The sequence below is a fragment of the Ovis aries genome, chromosome 22 (assembly GCF_016772045.2).
Source record: "Ovis aries strain OAR_USU_Benz2616 breed Rambouillet chromosome 22, ARS-UI_Ramb_v3.0, whole genome shotgun sequence".
Classification (NCBI taxonomy): Eukaryota; Metazoa; Chordata; class Mammalia; order Artiodactyla; family Bovidae; genus Ovis; species Ovis aries.
In genome coordinates, this window is record NC_056075.1 from 41,462,111 (window position 1) to 41,480,442 (window position 18,332).

Here is an 18,332-nt window from a genome sequence, read left to right on the forward strand (position 1 = left end):
CTGGGCAAAGAGTTACAAGTAGACAGTTTTTTTTTTTTTCCTTTTACTGCTTGAAAGATACTACTCCATTGTATTGTAGCTTGCATTGTTTCCAATCAAAATCTGATGTTATCCTTAAGTTCTTCTGTTTTTTTTTCCCCACACTGACTGACTATCATATTTTAGTTTTTCACTGGTTTGAAGCAATTTGGTTATGATATGCCTTGGTATAAGTGTCTTCTTATTTTTTATGCTTGAAATTATTAATAGTTAGATTTGTGGGTTTATAGTTTGCACCGTATTTGGAAATTTTGCAGTCATTATTTCTTCAAGTTTTTTTTTTTTTTTTTAATCTCCTTGCCACCCTGGGACTCCAACTACACATACCTCCAGCTGCTTGAAGTTGTCCTACAGTTCACTGATAATCTGAATCCGTTCTTCTTCTTTTTTTCAAGTCTTTTTCTCTTTGTGTTTCATTTTGGGAGAATTTCTATTGCTATGTCTTCAAGTTCACTAATTTTCTCTGTAATGACTAGTCTGTTTTTAATCCATCCCAGTGTGTTTTTCATTTCAGGAACTGTATTTTTCATCTCTAGAAGTTTGATTTAGGTCTTTTTTATATTACTATCGTCCATGTCTGTACTTAACACTTTAGCATCCAATAACACTCAATGTCCAATTCATAACACATGTACTTTTCTCTAGCATCCTGAACATATGTACTACAGTTATATTACTTTTAAAAAGTCTTTGTATACTAATTCTGTTATTTGCACAATTTCTGGGTTGGCTCTGATGAACTGAGTTTTCAGTATGGGTCTATTTTCCTGCTTCTTTGAATGCCAGACACTGTGGACTTTATGCTTCCAGATTCTGGATATTTTTGAATTCCTATAAATATTCTTGAACTCTGCTCTGGGATGCAGTTATTTGGAACAGCTTAATCTTTTGGAGTTTTGCTTTTAAGCTTTGTTAGGAGGGACTAGAGCAGTGTTGATTTTCTCCACTACTGAGGCAAGACCCTTCTTAGTACTCTAACAGATGTCCCATCAATTATGAAGTTTTCCATCCTGGTTGGTAGGAATGGGAACTATTCCCAGCCTTGTATTAGCTTTAAGGATTCTCTCTTATAAACCTTGCAGGCGGTCGGTACCTAGTCTCATGTGGTTTCCATACATATACATGCCAATCAGTATTTAGTGTATCTCTGGAGCTCTCTTTTTGTGCAGCTTTTGCATCTTGGTAATTTGTTTTGGGAACTCTAGATGCCTTGGTCACTGCTGACATCCAGCTTCATCTCCTTAAGTCAGGGAGGCTAACTGGCTCAAGCTGGGGTCCCCTACCCTGGGACACTCTGCAGGCCATAAGCTGAGGCAATAGCAGGGCTTACTCTGCTCCTTCCCATCTCCAGGGATCCCTGCCCTCCATCTCCCACGACTCCAAAAGCAGCCAATCTCCTATCAGCCCAAACCCCTGTTAGTTAATAATTCTTTATGTGCCATTCTCCAACCCTGGCTCCCTGAAAACTTTGGAAAATCTACTGTATCAAATTTCTTTCTTTAAATGGAAATGCAGCAAAAAAACACCTGGCATTTATTTTAGGAGCAGTGGGGAGTCCTTCTAGAAAAAAAAATAAGAAGAGAGAGGATGCCAGGAGCAAGAGTTGTTTCTTTTTTCTCTTCAAGAGCAGCTTGTATCGCAGACACTTGCTGTCTCTTGTGTCTTTTTTACAGCCTCAAATGCCAACTTTGACAGCAATTAATCTTCCAAAATGTATCACTGCTGCTGTGTTAGAGCTGGGAAGAAGCCTAGGATGGTCTTTATGTCTTTGACATTGAACCAGCTTGGCCCCCACTAATGCTGACTCACCACCCCCGACCTGCCCCCCTGCTGTGTAGACCAATGGGCTTACAGAGAGACACATCTCAGCAAAATGGCTTGTGGCTGGGGATTGTTCTAACAAGAAATCCTTAGTCAACGTTTTTTGAACTCAGTCGCACACAGGCAACATTGGTAATATCTTCTTTTTCAGAGGGTGGCCCAAATTCCTTGAAGGATTTTTCAGTCATCAAGAGAAAACTGCATTATGTTCCCTGATGTTGTACTTTGTTGGCTAAGGGAGGAAATTTTTTCTAAAATATGTTAGAAACCGTATCAAGAAGGAATATAACAAAAATATGTTTACCACTATTTCTTATTCAAAATACCTTTGTGGTATCAAAATAAATACCCCATAATCTAATCATATGGGCAAAATTGTCATTTGCATTTTTCCAAGGATGACTAGTAGGATTTAACTTGCAGTCCAGGAGATCTTCATGTTCTCAGTTAAATATTCTGCCCGCTTTCTTGATTTGTGCTTATTAGAGTTTTAAAAATCTTTTTTTATTGTGCATAAAAATAAATATCTGTAAGAAAGCAAAACTATGGTTACCAAAGAGCACAATGGAGGCTGGGCGGGGTGGTGGAGGTAAATTGGGAATTTGAGATTAACATATACACACTACCATATATAAAGTAAGCAAATCACAAGGACCTTCTATGTAGCACAAGGAACTCTAGTCAATATCTTGTAATAACCTATAATGGAAAAGAATCTGAAAAGGAGTAGATGTGCTGTGCTCTGCATAGTCACTCAGTGGCATCCGACTCTGTGACCCCATGGACTGTAGCCCGCCAGGCTCCTCTGTCTAATGGAGTCTCCAGGCAAGAATACTGGAGTGGGTTGCTATGCGCTCCTCCAGGGGATCTTCCCAACCCAGGGTTCAAGTCCAGGTCTCCCACGTTGCAGTCGGATTCATCGTCTGAGCCATCAGGGAAGCCATATATATTTATATATAAATATGCATAAGACAAACAAAAAACTACCTGTATACAGCATTAAAGACATTGACTGACTAACTGTGAATAACAGTTATGGAAATTTCACTTTGTGATCACATCTTACTAATTTTATCCAATAAATATCTTATTAGATTAAAAACAAATAAAGCCCCAGATATCTCCTCTGATGGGATTGTAGTTTTATTTTTGATGTTTGATTGTTAAGAAGCATTCAAATGACCAGAAATAATTATTATGCCATAAATGTATTTAAGTGAATTTCTGTTTTCTTGTGCTAATATCTACATACATTTGCAGTACAGTGACAGACAGAAGGAAGAGACACAGAATTCATTCCAGCTGCAGGGAAGGCTTGTGGGTCACATTTCAAGCCCAGCACTGAAGCTGGGGACCACACGACTGGGTCAGCCCCACGTTTGGGGGTGCTGAGAAAAATCGATGACAAGACAGTTTTTTTAAGAATTCAGTTGCCTGTACCCACCTCCACTCTGCTGGATAATGGAGTTCATGAGTGTGCCAACACATCGACCTTTCAGTTCAGTTCAGTTGCTCAGTTGTGTCCGACTCTTTGTGACCCCATGGACTGCAGCATGCCAGGCCTCCCTGTCCATCACCAACTCCTGGAATTTACTCACACTCATGTCCATCGAGTCAGTGATGCCATCCAACCGTCTCATCCTTGGTCGTCCCCTTCTCCTCCCGCCTTCAGTCTTTCCCAGCATCAGGGTCTTTTCAAATGAGTCAGTTCTTCGCATTGGATAATGGAGTCTCATGAGTGTGCCAACATGTTGACCTTAAAGTCATATAAAAGTTCACTCGGCAAAGTGTAGGCTAAATATTAAGAATGCTTTGGTATTTTATCCACCCTCGCACATACCCGTTTCTCCCCAATAATGTTTTAGACCCTACCAATATTTTCCTTTCATCTATTGCTTGAATTGCCCAAGCATTGTGGTCTCTCTTTTTTTCTAACACAGAATGAGCACAGAAAAGAGTTAAAACTGCATTTAAAATATACATTTGAGTCTGAAGGGGCTGCCAAGGCCAGCAGGCTCCCTGGCATCCATGTAGGGAGTGTTGTTTTGGACAAGTTAGGACCGTGAATGTGGATTGGACCTAATTTGCTAAGATCACAGAGAAGTTGCTGAAGAGGTGCCTTTCTCTGTGAAATACTATGTTATGGTTGTTAAAGCATGGCGGTTGTCATTGCCTTGTTAACTTGAGAGTTCTTTGCACAGATCACTCAGAATGTAAGTTTCTTCTCTGAAGTCTCTGGAATGGTGATCCATACCCACAGTTCAGGAGTCAACCTAAGTGAGCAGTTATGGTGTCAGTTAAAAAAAATTTTTTTTTCCACTTTATTCATCCCATTGTCAACTGAAAAAAGAAAGGCACAATGTGAGAGTTGTGAGTTAAGTTTTATTGGCGGCAAATGAGGGCTATAGGCTGGGAGACAGCAGTTCAGAGAACTCTGAGGAACTGCTCCAAAGAGGTGGGGGGAAAGTCAGTGTTATATATGATTTCAGTGAAGGGGGTACATGCAGTCAAGCACACATCTTGGTAGAAGCTTGCTGCTAGTCATGAGAAGATATCTCCATTAATGATTTTAGTCTTTTTCTAGATATGTGAGCTAAACTGATTTAAAGCTCAACATTCAAAAAACAAATATCATGACATCCGGTCTCATTGATGTGGAAGAAAGTGGAAACAGTGGCAGATTTTATTTTCTTGGGCTCCAAAATCACTGCAGATGGTGACTGCAGCCACAAAATTAAAAGGCACTTGCTCCTTGGAAGGAAAGCTACAACAAACCTAGATGACATATTAAAAAGCAGAGACATTACTTTGCTCACAAAGGCCTGTATAGTCAAAGCTATGGTTTTTCCAGTAGTCATGTACGGACGTGAGAGCTGGACAATAAAAAAGGCTCAGTGCTGAAGAATTGATGCTTTTGAACTGTGGTGTTGAAGTCAAGACTCTTGAGAGTGCCTTGGACTGCAAGGAGATCAAACCAGTCAATCCTAAAGGAAATCTGTCCTGAATATTCATTGGAAGGACTGATGCCGAAGTTGAAACTCCAATACTTTGGCCACCTGATGTGAAGAGCTCACTCATTGGGAAAGACCCTGATGCTGGGAAAGATTGAAGGCAGGAGGAGAAGGGGACAACAGAGGATGAGATGGTTGGATGGCATCACCAACTCGATGGACATGAGTTTGAGCAAGCTCAGGGAGATAGTGAAGGACAGGGAAGCCTGGAGTGCTGAGTCCATAGGGTCGCAAAGAGTTAGACATGACTGAGCAACTGAGAAACAACCTATCCATCCATCCATCCGTTCACGCACACATCCATCCATCCACTGCCACATTCATATATTCAATGTTTGCTCTATGCCAAGCACCAGAGACATCATACTTAAAAGAGGCAAGACCCAGTCTCCGTCATACTCCAGAGGGAGAAAGGGTATCCTTCTTGATGGCAGCCGTGAAACTAGTGCCGTCACTCAGCAGGGCTGTCGAAGGAGATCTGATCCCAGAGGCCAGGCCATGGAGGCTGCATTGAGAAGTGGAGATTGGGTCTGAGATTCTCAGGGAGAAGCAGGAGCGCGCCAGCTCCAGGAAGATGCAGGGATGGGGAGCTCTGTGTGGGATGCTGTGGGAAAGGCAGGCTGGGGGCACAGATGACTGCAAACTGAAGTCATCACCGGAGGGTCTTCCCACGAGGGTGACAGGATCAGGCTTTCATGTCTATGCCATAGTTCTGGCTGCAGCCTGGAGAACAGAGTGCAGGGGCCAGAGTGGGTGGGAGAAGAGTTTGCTGCTTTGGTCCAGGAGAGGCGAGGCCAGCAAGTATGAGGCGGCCAGAGGCGGCGGGAGCCCGGAGCCCAGTGGGGCTTGGTCTCACTTTGTACCAGGAGCTCTGCGTGCGACCTGGGTCTGGTCTGGAAGCTTTGTGTGGATATTTTTTCGTTTGTGTATTGAGGGGCGGGGCGACATCCACTCTGCCTGGCTACTGTGTGAATTAAATGTCATCAGAACTGAAAAGTGCTTAGCGTGGGCTTGGCCTTAGTAAACACTCAGGATGTGGCAGCTGTCCATCCTGGTGATTTTGCTTTATGGTTTTGCTGGTTCCCTTGAAGCCTGGTAGTGCAGAGACTGTGTTTGTCTTTCCCCAGCCAGTCTCCTTCCTCTTCTCAAGCATTCCTAGTTGGCTTGAGTGTGCGTCTTCGGAACTACGCCTTAGGAACCCATCTGGATGTGATTGTCTCCAGCTCGGGTGGTGGGGAGGGCCTTCTCTGCGTCTTCATCATCTGCTCAGCCCTTTGCTGCAGCGAATCAGTCCTCCTCCCAGGTCTCTGCACGTGCCTCTCTCCCTTTGTTGGCGGGGCGGGGGCGGTGGTGGTGGGGGCATCAGGGCTGCCCCGGGGAGGCTGTGGTCGCTATGCTCTGCTCTCCTCAGCTCAAAGGCAGTGCCCCCCTCCTTTGGGCTGAGAGCCTTGCATTTAGAACACACTGCCCAGCCCACAAGAGCTCGCCTTTAGATTCTGAGCTGAACCTCCATCCTACACATTTTTTTATTCCATCTTGAAGCACAAAAGGACATTGTGTAAGCTCCAATTAATACAGAGCCCTTACAGATCACTTTGTAGAATTTTTCCTGCCCTTGGGCAAATCTCCTCCTGGTGAGTGACTTTAATCTGGTTTAGAAATTGGCTTCTGACGGGCAATCATTGAGATTACAGGTACTCAGTTCAGGTGAAAGAGAGCCAAGACTGGGTCTTTATTTTGAAGAGAGTCCGTGTTCGCACTCTGGGGGATGTATTCCTGGTTGTTCTCTTATAAGACCCACGGGTCTTCAAGGTGCCCCAGTGGAGTGAATTTATCATCCTGTCCCCAGACGGTCATGACTTCAAGTAGCCTGAAGGGAAATCACACACTCTCATGAGTTGGCCACTGCTCTCAGAGGCAGATCAGTAAAGCCGCTTTGTCCTTTTGTTGCCAGCGCAGAGGGAGCTGTGTTCTGTGCTTCTTGAACAAGCAGACGTCAGTAGGAATGCTTCATTTCTGAATTACATGCCATTAATCTCATTAGCTACTAAATGATTTGACCCCTTGCTTAATGAGTGGAACACAATTAAGCATAAAGTGCCTATTAAAAGGAAAATAGGTTCACAAGTACAGAGTTGCTGGTTCTGGAACAATCCATTGAATTTGAGAAATCCTGCTCTGCAGAGGTCATGTCAAGGAATGTTACCTGCAATTCTAGTGGTTTCACCCCTGTCCATCAGCACAAGGCCAGGACTCTCCATGGGCACGTCTGTCCTAGTGACCACTTGGAGATTGGAGGGATTCATGTAACTCAACCCTCGGAGGAGGCAATGGCAGCCCACTCCAGTACTCTTGCCTGGAAAATCCCATGGATGGAGGAGCCTGGTAGGCTGCAGTCCATGGGGTCGCTAAGAGTCGGACACAAATGGGCGACTTCACTTTCACTTTTCACTTTCATGCACTGGAGAAGGAAATGGCAACCCACTCCAGTGTTCTTGCCTGGAGAATCCCAGGGATGGGGAAGCCTGGTGGGCTGCTGTCTATGGGGTCGCACAGAGTCGGACACAACTGAAGCAACTTAGCAGCAGCAGCAACCCTCTTTAGTTTTCTCTTCTTTGCTCTTGTGAGCCCTACTTTTTGTCTCAAAATGCTAATCTCGTTGAGATAGTAGCCAACTCTCTCTCGGGTCCATGTGAAATATGTTCAGTGTCTTATGTGCAGAGGCATTGCTTTACTATTAAGGTCCGCCTAGTCAAAGCTATGGTTTTTCCAGTGGTCATGTATGGGTGTGAGAGTTAACTATCAAGAAAGCTGAGCACAGAAGAATTGATGCTTTTGAACTGTGGTGTTGGAGAAGACTCTTGAGAGTCCCTTGGATTGCAAGGAGGTCCAACCAGTCCATCCTAAAGGAAATCAGTGCTGAATATTCATTGGAAGGACTGATTTTGAAGCTGAAACTCCAATACTTTGGTCACCTGATGCGAAGAACTGACTCATTGGAAAACACCCTGGTACTGGGCAAGATTGAAGGCAGGAGGAAAAGGGAATGACAAAGGATGAGATGGTTGGATGGCACCACCAACACAATGGCCATGAGTTTGAGTGAGCTCCGGGAGTTGGTGATGGACAGGGAGGCCTGGTGTGCTGCAGTCCATGGGGTCTCAAAGAGTCAGACACGGCTGAGAAACTGAACTGATACTGAACTGATGTGCAGAGATGGGCATTAAATCAGGATGACTGGTGTAATGACAGCTGAACACACCTCCTTCGAGGTTGTCATGTGATAATTCATAGGTGAGGGGCTTGGTGAGAGGCCAGAATGGAGTCAGGTAAAGAGCCTCTTGCCTTCTGTCCTAGTTCATTCAGGCTGCTATAAAAATGACATAGACTGGATGGCTTAGCCAACAGACAGGTGTTTCTTGTGACTCTGGAGGCTAGAAATCTAATATCAAGGTCCAGCAGATTTCAGATCTGCTGAGGACCCACTTCCTAGTTCATAGGTAGGTGCCTTCTCTGGGAGTCCTCACATGGCAAAAGGGTTAAGGGAACTCTTTGGGGCTCTCTTTTCAGTTCAGTTTGGTCCCTCAGTCATGTCTGACTCTGCGACCCCATGAACCGCAGCACGCCAGGCCTCCCTGTCCATCACCAACTCCCAGAGTTTACTCAAAGTCATGTCCATTGACTCGGTGATGCCATCCAACCATCTCATCCTCTGTCGTCCCCTTCTCCTCCTGCCCTCAATCTTTCCCAACATCTCTTTTATAAGGGCAGTAACCCTCATGGCTTAATCACCTTCCAAAGACCCTCCTTTCCTAATACCATTGAGAGGGTTAATAGGTAGGAAGGCCAGAGGTCCCCAAGGAAATAAACTGGCAGGAGGAAACAAACTGCAAGTGGCTGACATTTTCCCCCCCTTCTCTGTTGAGGACACCTGGTTCTGCCTGAACTTAACCTTTTTCAGACCTTGAGATAACCAATGCGTTTTTCTTATAGAAGTGTTTTTCTTGAGCTATGTTAATGAAACTATGTATTTGCTTTAAAATTTGTCTTTCTTCAAACCAGTTCATGTAAGACGAACCTTTTTTTTTTTTTTTCCTTTTCTCAGACCTTGGGCTGATAATGGCTCAACAAACCAACATTCATGTCAGTTGTTTTATGGCCAGGGATGACACACCTTGTGCCGTTCTATCTCAGAAATGTATAATGTGGGAGAGGGGCCTGGTATAACGCCTTCAGCCTTGGGGGGGGGTCTCTCTTGTCTGATTAACAGTTTGCTAACTATGGAATGAGGTTCGTGACACTGTACAGGAGACAGGGATCAAGACCATCCCCATGGAAAAGAAATGCAAAAAAGCAAAATGGCTGTCTGGGGAAGCCTTACAAATAGCTGTGAAAAGAAGAGAAGCGAAAAGCCAAGGAGAAAAGGAAAGATATAAGCATCTGAATGCAGAGTTCCAAAGAATAGCAAGAAGAGATAAGAAAGCCTTCCTCAGCGATCAATGCAAAGAAATAGAGGAAAACAACAGAATGGGAAAGACTAGAGATCTCTTCAAGAAAATTAGAGATACCAAGGGAACATTTCATGCAAAGATGGGCTCGATAAAGGACAGAAATGGTCTGGTCCTAACAGAAGCAGAAGATATTAAGAAGAGGTGGCAAGAATACACAGAAGAACTGTACAAAAAGGATCTTCACGACCCAGATAATCACGATGGTATGATCACTCACCTAGAGCCAGACATCTTGGAATGTGAAGTCAAGTGGGCCTTAGAAAGCATCACTATGAACAAAGCTAGTGGAGGTGATGGAATTCCACTAGAGCTAATTCAAATCCTGAAAGATGATGCTGTGAAATTGCTGCACTCAATATGCCAGCAAATTTGGAAAACTCAGCAGTGGCCACAGGACTGGAAAAGGTCAGTTTTCATTCTAATCCCAAAGAAAGGCAATGCCAAAGAATGCTCAAACTACCACACAATTGCACTCATCTCACACGCTAGTAAAGTAATGCTCAAAATTCTCCAAGCCAGGCTTCAACAATACATGAACTGTGAACTTCCTGATGTTCAGGCTGGTTTTTAAAAAGGCAGAGGAACAGAGATCAAATTGCCAACATCTGCTGGATCATGGAAAAAGCAAGAGAGTTCCAGAAAAACATCGATTTCTGCTTTATTGACTATGCCAAAGTCTTTGACTGTGTGGATCACAATAAACTGTGGAAAATTCTGAAAGAGATGGGAATGCCAGACCACCTAACCTGCCTCTTGAGAAATCTGTATGCAGGCCAGGAAGCAACAGTTAGAACTGGACATGGAACAACAGACTGGTTCCAAATAGGAAAAGGAGTATGTCAAGGCTGTATATTGTCACCCTGCTTATTTAACTTCTATGTAGAGTACATCATGAGAAATGCTGGACTGGAAGAAACACAAGCTGGAATCAAGATTGCCGGGAGAAATATCAATAACCCCAGATATGCAGATGACACCACCCTTATGGCAGAAAGTGAACAGGAACTAAAAAGCCTCTTGATGAAAGTGAAACAGGAGAGTGAAAAAGTTGGCTTAAAGCTCAACATTCAGAAAACGAAGATCATGGCATCTGGTCCCATCACTTCATGGGAAATAGATGGAGAAACAGTGGAAACAGTGCCAGACTTTATTTTTTTGGGCTCCAGAATCACTGCAGATGGTGATTGCAGCCATGAAATTAAAAGACGCTTACTCCTTGGAAGAAAAGTTATGACCAACCTAGGTAGCATATTCAAAAGCAGAGACATTACTTTGCCAACTAAGGTCTGTCTAGTCAAGGCTATGGTTTTTCCAGTAGTCATGTATGCATGTGAGAGTTGGACTGTGAAGAAGGCTGAGCACTGAAGAATTGATGCTTTTGAACTGTGGTGTTGGAGAAGACTCTTGAGGGTCCCTTGGACTGCAAGGAGATCCAACCAGTCCATTCTGAAGGAGATCAACCCTGGGATTTCTTTGGAAGGACTGATGCTAAAGCTGAAACTCCAGTACTTTGGCCACCTCATGCGAAGAGTTGACTCATTGGAAAAGACTCTGATGCTGGGAGGGATTGGGGGCAGGAGAAGAAGGGCACGACCGAGGATGAGATGGCTGGATGGCATCACTGACTCGATGGATGTGAGTCTGAGTGAACTCCGGGAGTTGGTGATGGACAGGGAGGCCTGGCGTGCTGCGATTCATGGGATCGCAAAGAGTTGGGCACGACTGAGCAACTGAACTGAACTGAACTGAACAGACATAAAATATCTTGCTAAAAACTAGCAAGCAGGCAGTCTTTCTGTCCCCTTCTGATGTCTATGTCAGAAGTTTTCCCTGTCTCTATTATGCTTTAATAATAAAACATTGCTACACAAAAGCTCCTTGTAGTCAAGCCTCGTCTCTGGCCCTGGACTGAATTCAACTTCGGAGGCCACGAATCCCAGTGTAGCACATGGCTTGCAACCTCAACCTTTCACCATCATTTTGGGGATTAGTTTTCAATATATGAATTTTGGGGGACACAAACATTCAGTCTCCCTCTTTAAAAGTTTTTGCTTTTGGAGGCATAGAATGAATAAGAAGATCATGGTCCGTCAGATTCAAGGTTAATCCCTCTGTTCTCAGGGTTCTTCTCTGCAAAATGGCAGTAGTAATATTCACCTTGCAAGGCTATTGGTAGGGTTAGATGAGATAATCCATGTAAAGCACTGATGTTCAGTAAATTTCATCCATTTTCCAAGTATTTTCCCAATTTTTCATTTTGGAAAATTTCAAACCTTAAAAATGTTGAAAGGATAGTAGAATAATATCCAATATACCCATTGCAGTAGTTTGTTCACAGTGCCATAGAGAAACCCACAGACTGGGTAGCTTCAACAACAGAATTTTGTTTTTTCACAGTTCCAGAGGCTGGGATTCCAAAGTTAGGGTGCCGGCAGAGGTGGCTTCTGGTGAGACCTTTCTTCCTGGTTTGCAGATGGCACCTTCCTGCTGTGTCTGCTGAGGCCTCTTTGTATGAGTAACTCCTGGTGTCCCCCTTCTTCTTACAGGGACTTCAGTTCTCCTAGATTAGCGCCCCACTCTTATGACCTCAGTTACATTTAATTACCTTCTTAAAGGCCCTATGTCTACATATATAGTCACATTATGGATTAAAACTTCAATATGGATTTTCAGGGGGACACAGTTCAGTCCATAATTGTTGTTTTTGTTCAGTCACTAAGTCATATCCAACTGTTTGTGACCTCACAACATGCCAGGCAGGCTTCCCTGTCCTTCACTATCTCCCAGACTGCTCAAATTCCTGTCCATTGTGTTGATGATGCCATCCAACCATCTCATTCTCTGTCATCCCCTTCTCCTCCTGCTTTCAATCTTTCCCAACATCAGGGTCTTTTCCAGTAAATCGGCTCTTTGCATCAGGTGGCCAAAGTATTGGAGCTTCAGCTCTAGTATCAGTCTTTCCAATGAATATTCAGAGTTGATTTCCTTTAGGATTGATTGGTTTGATCTCCTTGGTATTTAATTTCCCTATTCACTACTGACCAGCATGGAAAACCTCAGACTGAATGTTTGAGATTCTCTGCATTGATTTTTGGAGGAAGTCGTGGTTATGGGTGTGTTGGGGCGCGGAGGGGGCTCTCTTCATGGGGAGGATAAGCTGCATGAGGATGGTGTGTTACGTCCTTCAGTGGGAGAGGGGTGGGGTGACTATGCCTGTGCTTTACTCTCTCCTTGCCATCCATGAGAACTGATGAAACATTAAATCTTTTCATTGTTGGCAGCATCTGGCATGGAGGTTCCAGCTCTGCTCCTGAGGGTGCTGCCACTCCAGACCCCTGCCTCGTGTCCCCAGAGGTGACTGAGCCGAGAGAGCACCCACAGGCAGCCAGGGGTCCAGAAGATTCTCCACGTCCCAGCACACCGGAGCCCCAGGAGTGGGAGAGTCCCTCGTCTTCCATGCGCTTTGCCGAGGGCCCCCCGGAAGGTTGCTTGGCAAGCCCAGAAGGGGAACCTGAAGGTTGGCCCCTGGTTCAACACTCTCGGAGGGAACTTTCTCCAAATGGCCCAGGAGAGGCCTCGGCAGCCTCTGTCCCTCAGGACGACAACTTGACTCAGCGCAAGGTGGTTTCTGTCATCCCCAGTGCCGAAGGAGAGACAGGCTTGAAGGAAGAAGAAGGGCAGAGACTGTCTTCCTCCAGCTCCACTGACCAGTTGGCAGGAATTCCACCAACTGCTCCTCCAGAGCCCATGAAGGTGCAGCTGCCTGGAGAGGATGCCCGGCCTGGTGATTTCAAGTCCCAAGGGCAAGAGGCTGCAGCTGGCTTACCACGGCCAGAGTCCCGGCAGGGAACCCCCAAGGCCCCTGCTGCCCACCTAGGCCAGGAGAGCTCAGCCAGCCTGGAGGAGCCTCCCCTAAAACCTGAGATCTCAACCTCGCAAGAGCCAGCCCCCGAATGCCCAGTGGAGGGGCCACCTCAGGATTTCACCGATGACACGGGATTCCTCGGGGCCTGCCCTCCCACTGGGACCAGTTCAGGGGCTGCCCAAGAAGCCAAAGCGAAGTCCGATTTCCAGGAAAGCTGCCAGCAGCCGATGGGAGCACTCCCACCCACAGGGCTGCCCTGGGATTCACTGGGTCCTGCCCTGGTGCCGGGGGCCAAGGGCTCTTGGGAGGAGACTCTGGGTGCCCTTGATGCTCAGGGTCACTCACAGACCAGGAGCCAAGATGCTCAGCCTAGTCAAGTCACCTGGGCAGCAATAGGTGATCAGCCCGAGGGAATTTTGTTCATGAGCCCTGAGTCTGCCCCACACGCCGCAACTGAGGATGTGGGTCCAGCTTCAAGCCTCCCCTCCCAGCCAGCTGCTCTGGCCTCCGTGGCTGCAGAACAAGCCAAGGAGATGGTTTCCATGGCCGAGATGCCTGTTCTCACAGATCTGGCTACAGAGTGGGCAGAAGCAGGGTTGTCAGGACCGGAGAAGCAAGCATCAGACCTCAGAGGAGAAGGAGAGGGTCTGGAAGGAGGCTCCAGAGAGATTCCTGCTCCTGCCCCCCCGAAGGAGAGGGCAGAGCTTGGGAACAGGGAGCTAAGCCATGAAGTCCATCCAAAGGTTCCAGCTCTCCCCACTCCCAGTGCATCAGATGAGAGTGCCAGCAGGTCACCAGGGCCGAAGGATGAAGCTGAGCCCCCCGAAGGCCCAGCTGTGGCTAACGAGGAAAGCAAAGTCGCTGGGGCTGATCCTAGAGGACAGAGAGCAGCCCCAGGGCCCCTTGATGGTGCAGATACTGGGAATCTACAGGCAGAACAACCTGAGGCCTGGGACTGCAAGCCTGACCCAGAGGTGGACAAGGACGAGGTTTCACAGCTGACTGGCGATGAGGAGAGCAAAGGCCTTCCGAACACAGTCCTAGCACAGCCACTTGGAGAGGAGATCCCCGGGCACACGGACAGGTCTGACTGTCCCTTAGAAGATGCAGCTTGGAACGTGGTGGCCCGTGGGATGATGGGAGAATCTCAAGTGGTCCACGCATCGGGCTCACTGCACCAGCTCCCTGAACAGCATCCCAGCCCACCCTCTGGGCCAGAAGGAGCTGGTGAATGTGTTCTTCCCCGGGGAACCATCTGGGCAGGGCCGGAACCACAGACCAAATGTCCCGACACCCTTCAGGACGTGGAGGGACTGGGAAGAATGGACTCTCTTCCTGCTTTAGAATCTGAGAAATCAGATTTCCTGTCGGCTCCTGCTCCAGAGGTCGTCCCCAAAGCCCAGGAGGCGGAGAGCATGCCTGAAATAAAGTCAGGGAGCCACCCATCTGCACAGAGGCCCGGCCATAGGGAGGGGGAGGGCTTGCTAAGATCTCCCCACCCCCGTGGGCTGGGGCGTGACACAGCTGGACAGGAAGTCCTTGCTGATGGGCCCCCTCCCCCTGAGGAGGAGAACTGGGCAGTGGACTGCAGGCTCACGACGCTCAGCCTAGAGCAAGGTCGGCAGGGAAACCTATCCCACCCGGGGGACAGCGGTATAGAAGTGACTGCATCCGAGAGGCCCTTACTGTGTCCTGAGAACCATCTCCAAACATCCCAGACACACCCAGACGCATTGGTCTTCAATATGCTCAGGGAGACATCCCAAGGGTGCGGAAGCAAAGAAGAGGCTTATCCAGGTGATACGGATTTTAAGAACCTGGGTGCCGATTCTCCACAAATCCACACACCCGTGGGACCGCGGGAAGATGTGAACTTGTCCACTCATGGAGGCAAGCAACCGGCTTCTGAAACGGAACTTCAAAGTGAGCTCCCCAAAGGCAGTCTGTCTGATGCTCCGAGTTCACCTCCTGGGGGCACAGTTCTGGAGAATCCTGAGACCGAGAAGTCGCAGTTGTCAGCACCCATGAAGCCTGAGTTGCCTGCACTCAGGGAGAAGGGGCAAGAGGGAGAATGCAGCGGCAGTCAGCCGTCCAGGAGCTTATCTCCTGCAGCAGACACTTCCCAAGACCCTTCTCTTGCAGGTAGCTTGAGCAGAAAGGAATATAGCTGTGCTGGGCAGGGGCCAAACGAGTCCCAACAGGAGCTGGTTGACGGGCTGAACACCGGCAGCCAGCATGAAGAAGCATGTCTTGAGGACGCAGGCATTTCAGGAGCAGCTGACGCTTGGCCCCAGCTCCAGGATTTGGGCAAGACAGAGAAGGCAAGTGGAAACACCGTGGGGGCCCCGCCTTGTTGGCCTGACTCAGTAGCTCTCCCGGAGGCAGCTCACAGCCAGTCAGTTCCAGCACCTGCCAGCCCCCGAGCCACACCCGCCCAGGATGCCCCAGTGAGAGAGGCAGGTGAAGAAACCCAGGAGGGCAGGCAGCAACCGGGGTTGGTCCCACAGAAGGAAATGGAGCACCTCACTGCCTCAGATGCAGAGGTCCTGGAGCTTTCTGGAATTTTCCCATCAGCCAAGGATCAAGGTGTGGATGGTGCTGAGACTTGCGGGAAGGCGGACGGAGGAGCCCTGGGGATGTGGCAGGCTCCGGGGGAGCCAGGCTCCCTCCGAACAGAGCAGCACTCTTCCCCTGGGGAGGAAGCCTCTACCTCTGCTCTAGGTGAGCAGCACTTGGCCAGCTGCCAGGATGCCTGGCCACTAGCCAGGGAGCTGGCTGAGAGTCCCAGAAGCGTGGCAGATCTTTCTGCAGCACAGGTTGTCCCTGACCCACAGAGGCTCCTGCCGTCTGGACCCCCGGAGGAGGCTGCCCCTGGTACTCCTTACCTGCACATCGAGGGTGCTGCCAGGAAAGGGCTGGAAGACAGTGTTGTGAAAGCTGTTTCACCCCAAGGCCCCGGAGCCCCTGGGGAAAGCCCTTGTTCCACTCGGGAGCCCCTGCTTGCCTCGGAAATAGCCTCCTCCAGGGAGGGCTCTGCTGAGTCCTCCTTCTTGCAAGCAGGAGCTGCAGGTGAGGGAATCTCTGCAGCACCAGCCAGCCTTGGAAGCTCCAAAGCTGCGACCTCGGAGGGTCCTGTGGACTCTGTACCGTACTTGGACAGGATGCCGTTTCTGGCCAAGACTAAGGAGACCACAGGGGAGGAGAAATGGTCAGGAGCTCCCGGTGCAAGTGCTGAGCCCGGCGAAATTCCAGCATGCCCCGTCAGTGAGGAGAGCAAGGCAGGGGAAGCAGCAAGAGAGACCGAGGGCAGCGGGGAGAGGATGCTAGAGCCTTCCAAGGATCCCAGGCAGGGAGCATCAGCTGGTGTAGACGCAAGCTGCAGGCAGACTGGGATGCTCGCTGGGTTGCCTGATTTCAGGGAGCACATCACCAAGATCTTCGAGAAGTCTGTGCTTGGAGCCCTGACCGCCGATTGGCCCCAGAGCACACAGGGAGAAAAGGCGGGAGCCGGGAAGAGGGTGATGGGCAAGGGCCTCATGGTGCCAAGCCCAGAGAAGCTTCCAGATGGGACTCAAGGAGTGGCCGTCACCCCTCTCCCCACCCTTCCTACTGGTCTCTGGGTGGACTCAAAGGAGAAGAAGCAAGAGCTGGCCGTAGAGGCTGAGATTTCTCGTCTGGGTCCCCAGGATCCAGCTCTAGGAGAGCTGCCCGGGCTGGCCTGGCTGGCCGCAGAGCACACCCTGCCGGGCGCCAGTGATGGAAAGGAAGTAAGCGAGGCCCCGCAGGTGCTGGCGGACAGCAAGAAGCTGGAGGGGGCTGGAGAAGGCTGGTGGCGGGGACCTGGAGGAGGCCAGGCCCATTCACAGCAGGCAGGTGGCCCACAGGAAGCAGCTTCAGATCTGTCTTCACAGGCGGCTTCTCCAGAGGCTTCCGGGGCTGACTTGCAGGTGGCTCCCCAGAGCCATGCAGAAGGGGACTCTGGTCCAGATGACAGCATTCCTTCTGGAAAACAGAGCCAGGAAACAGCCCACCAGGACAGTCAACCCAGAGAAGATGGTCCCCGGGGCTCTTCTCACCCCCGGGCTCTGGGTGACATGCCAGGATCCACCTCTGCCTGGGGAGCATCTCCCCACGGGGACGTCCCACCTCTGCCCGAGGCCGTCGGTCAGCCCTGCACCCCAGACCCACTTGGGGGTGAGAGGAGGCGTGCAGGTGCAGCTGGCATCTCGGAAACACAAGATGCCCTGGGCACCCAGGGCGTCCGGGAGCCCCCAGCTGGGGAAGTGGCAGATAATCCGCTGGAGCCCGGCTTGGAAGCTGGAGCTGCTGGGGAAGCAGAGGGTGACGTCACTGTGAACACAGCTGGGACCCGGACATGTGTGTCTGAGGACCTGCCTGAAACAGGTACTACGAGAATGTTCTCTGGTGCGGCTGTTGCCTCGGCTGTGCCAGGAAGCCCTGGGGACCCAGGCTGCTCAGAAGGGGCTCTGAGGATGGATGCTGAAGTCGCCCCAGGTGGGGGCTGCCCGGCCGGGCCCCCACAGGCTGAGGAGCAACCCAGGCCTGAGTTCCCTGCTTTTGCGGAGGATGGGAAGATAGGTGTCTCCTCACCCACAGAACCTGACAAAACTCGGGACCTGAAGCTGCAAAACCTGGATCCAGAAGCACTGGATGCTGAGAGGTACTTAGAATAAATTCACACGCTAATGTGGGGTCAACTGTAAAAGTGATTCTCATTTTTAAAAGTCAAAGTGATGAGCGGCTTTAAAGAAGCTTCATTTTTCCGTATCTAATTGTTTAAATTTCCCTACTTACAATCTCTGGATGTGCTGAGAGTCTGAAAACATGTGAGAAATGGTTTGGAGGCGTCTGTTTGGTTTGGAGGAGCTGTCTGTTTAACACATCTTTTTTCCTTTCCTTGTGTTCTTTAATTCTTCTAACTGAAATTGTAAAGCATGAAATATTTACAGGCCAGCAGTGGACTATGGGGTCATAGGTTATGGTCAGTCAGACTATTTTTCTGGTGTCCAGATACATTTGCTTTTGAATCTGGATTTATTTATGCAGAGAGGCCTAAACGATCCC

General features: G+C 48.7%; 1 protein-coding gene across 41 annotated transcripts in view; it reads left to right on the forward strand.

The window, feature by feature from the left end:
- Positions 1 to 18,332, forward strand: part of TACC2 (transforming acidic coiled-coil containing protein 2) — a 230,425-nt gene that overhangs the window by 57,739 nt on the left and 154,354 nt on the right. For all 41 annotated transcript variants that reach the window (XM_060404562.1, XM_060404535.1, XM_027960608.2 and 38 more), the window contains one exon: positions 12,664 to 17,928. In XM_060404562.1, coding sequence (XP_060260545.1) covers positions 12,664 to 17,928 — 5,265 coding nt within the window. The remainder of the gene's footprint in view (positions 1 to 12,663; positions 17,929 to 18,332) is intronic.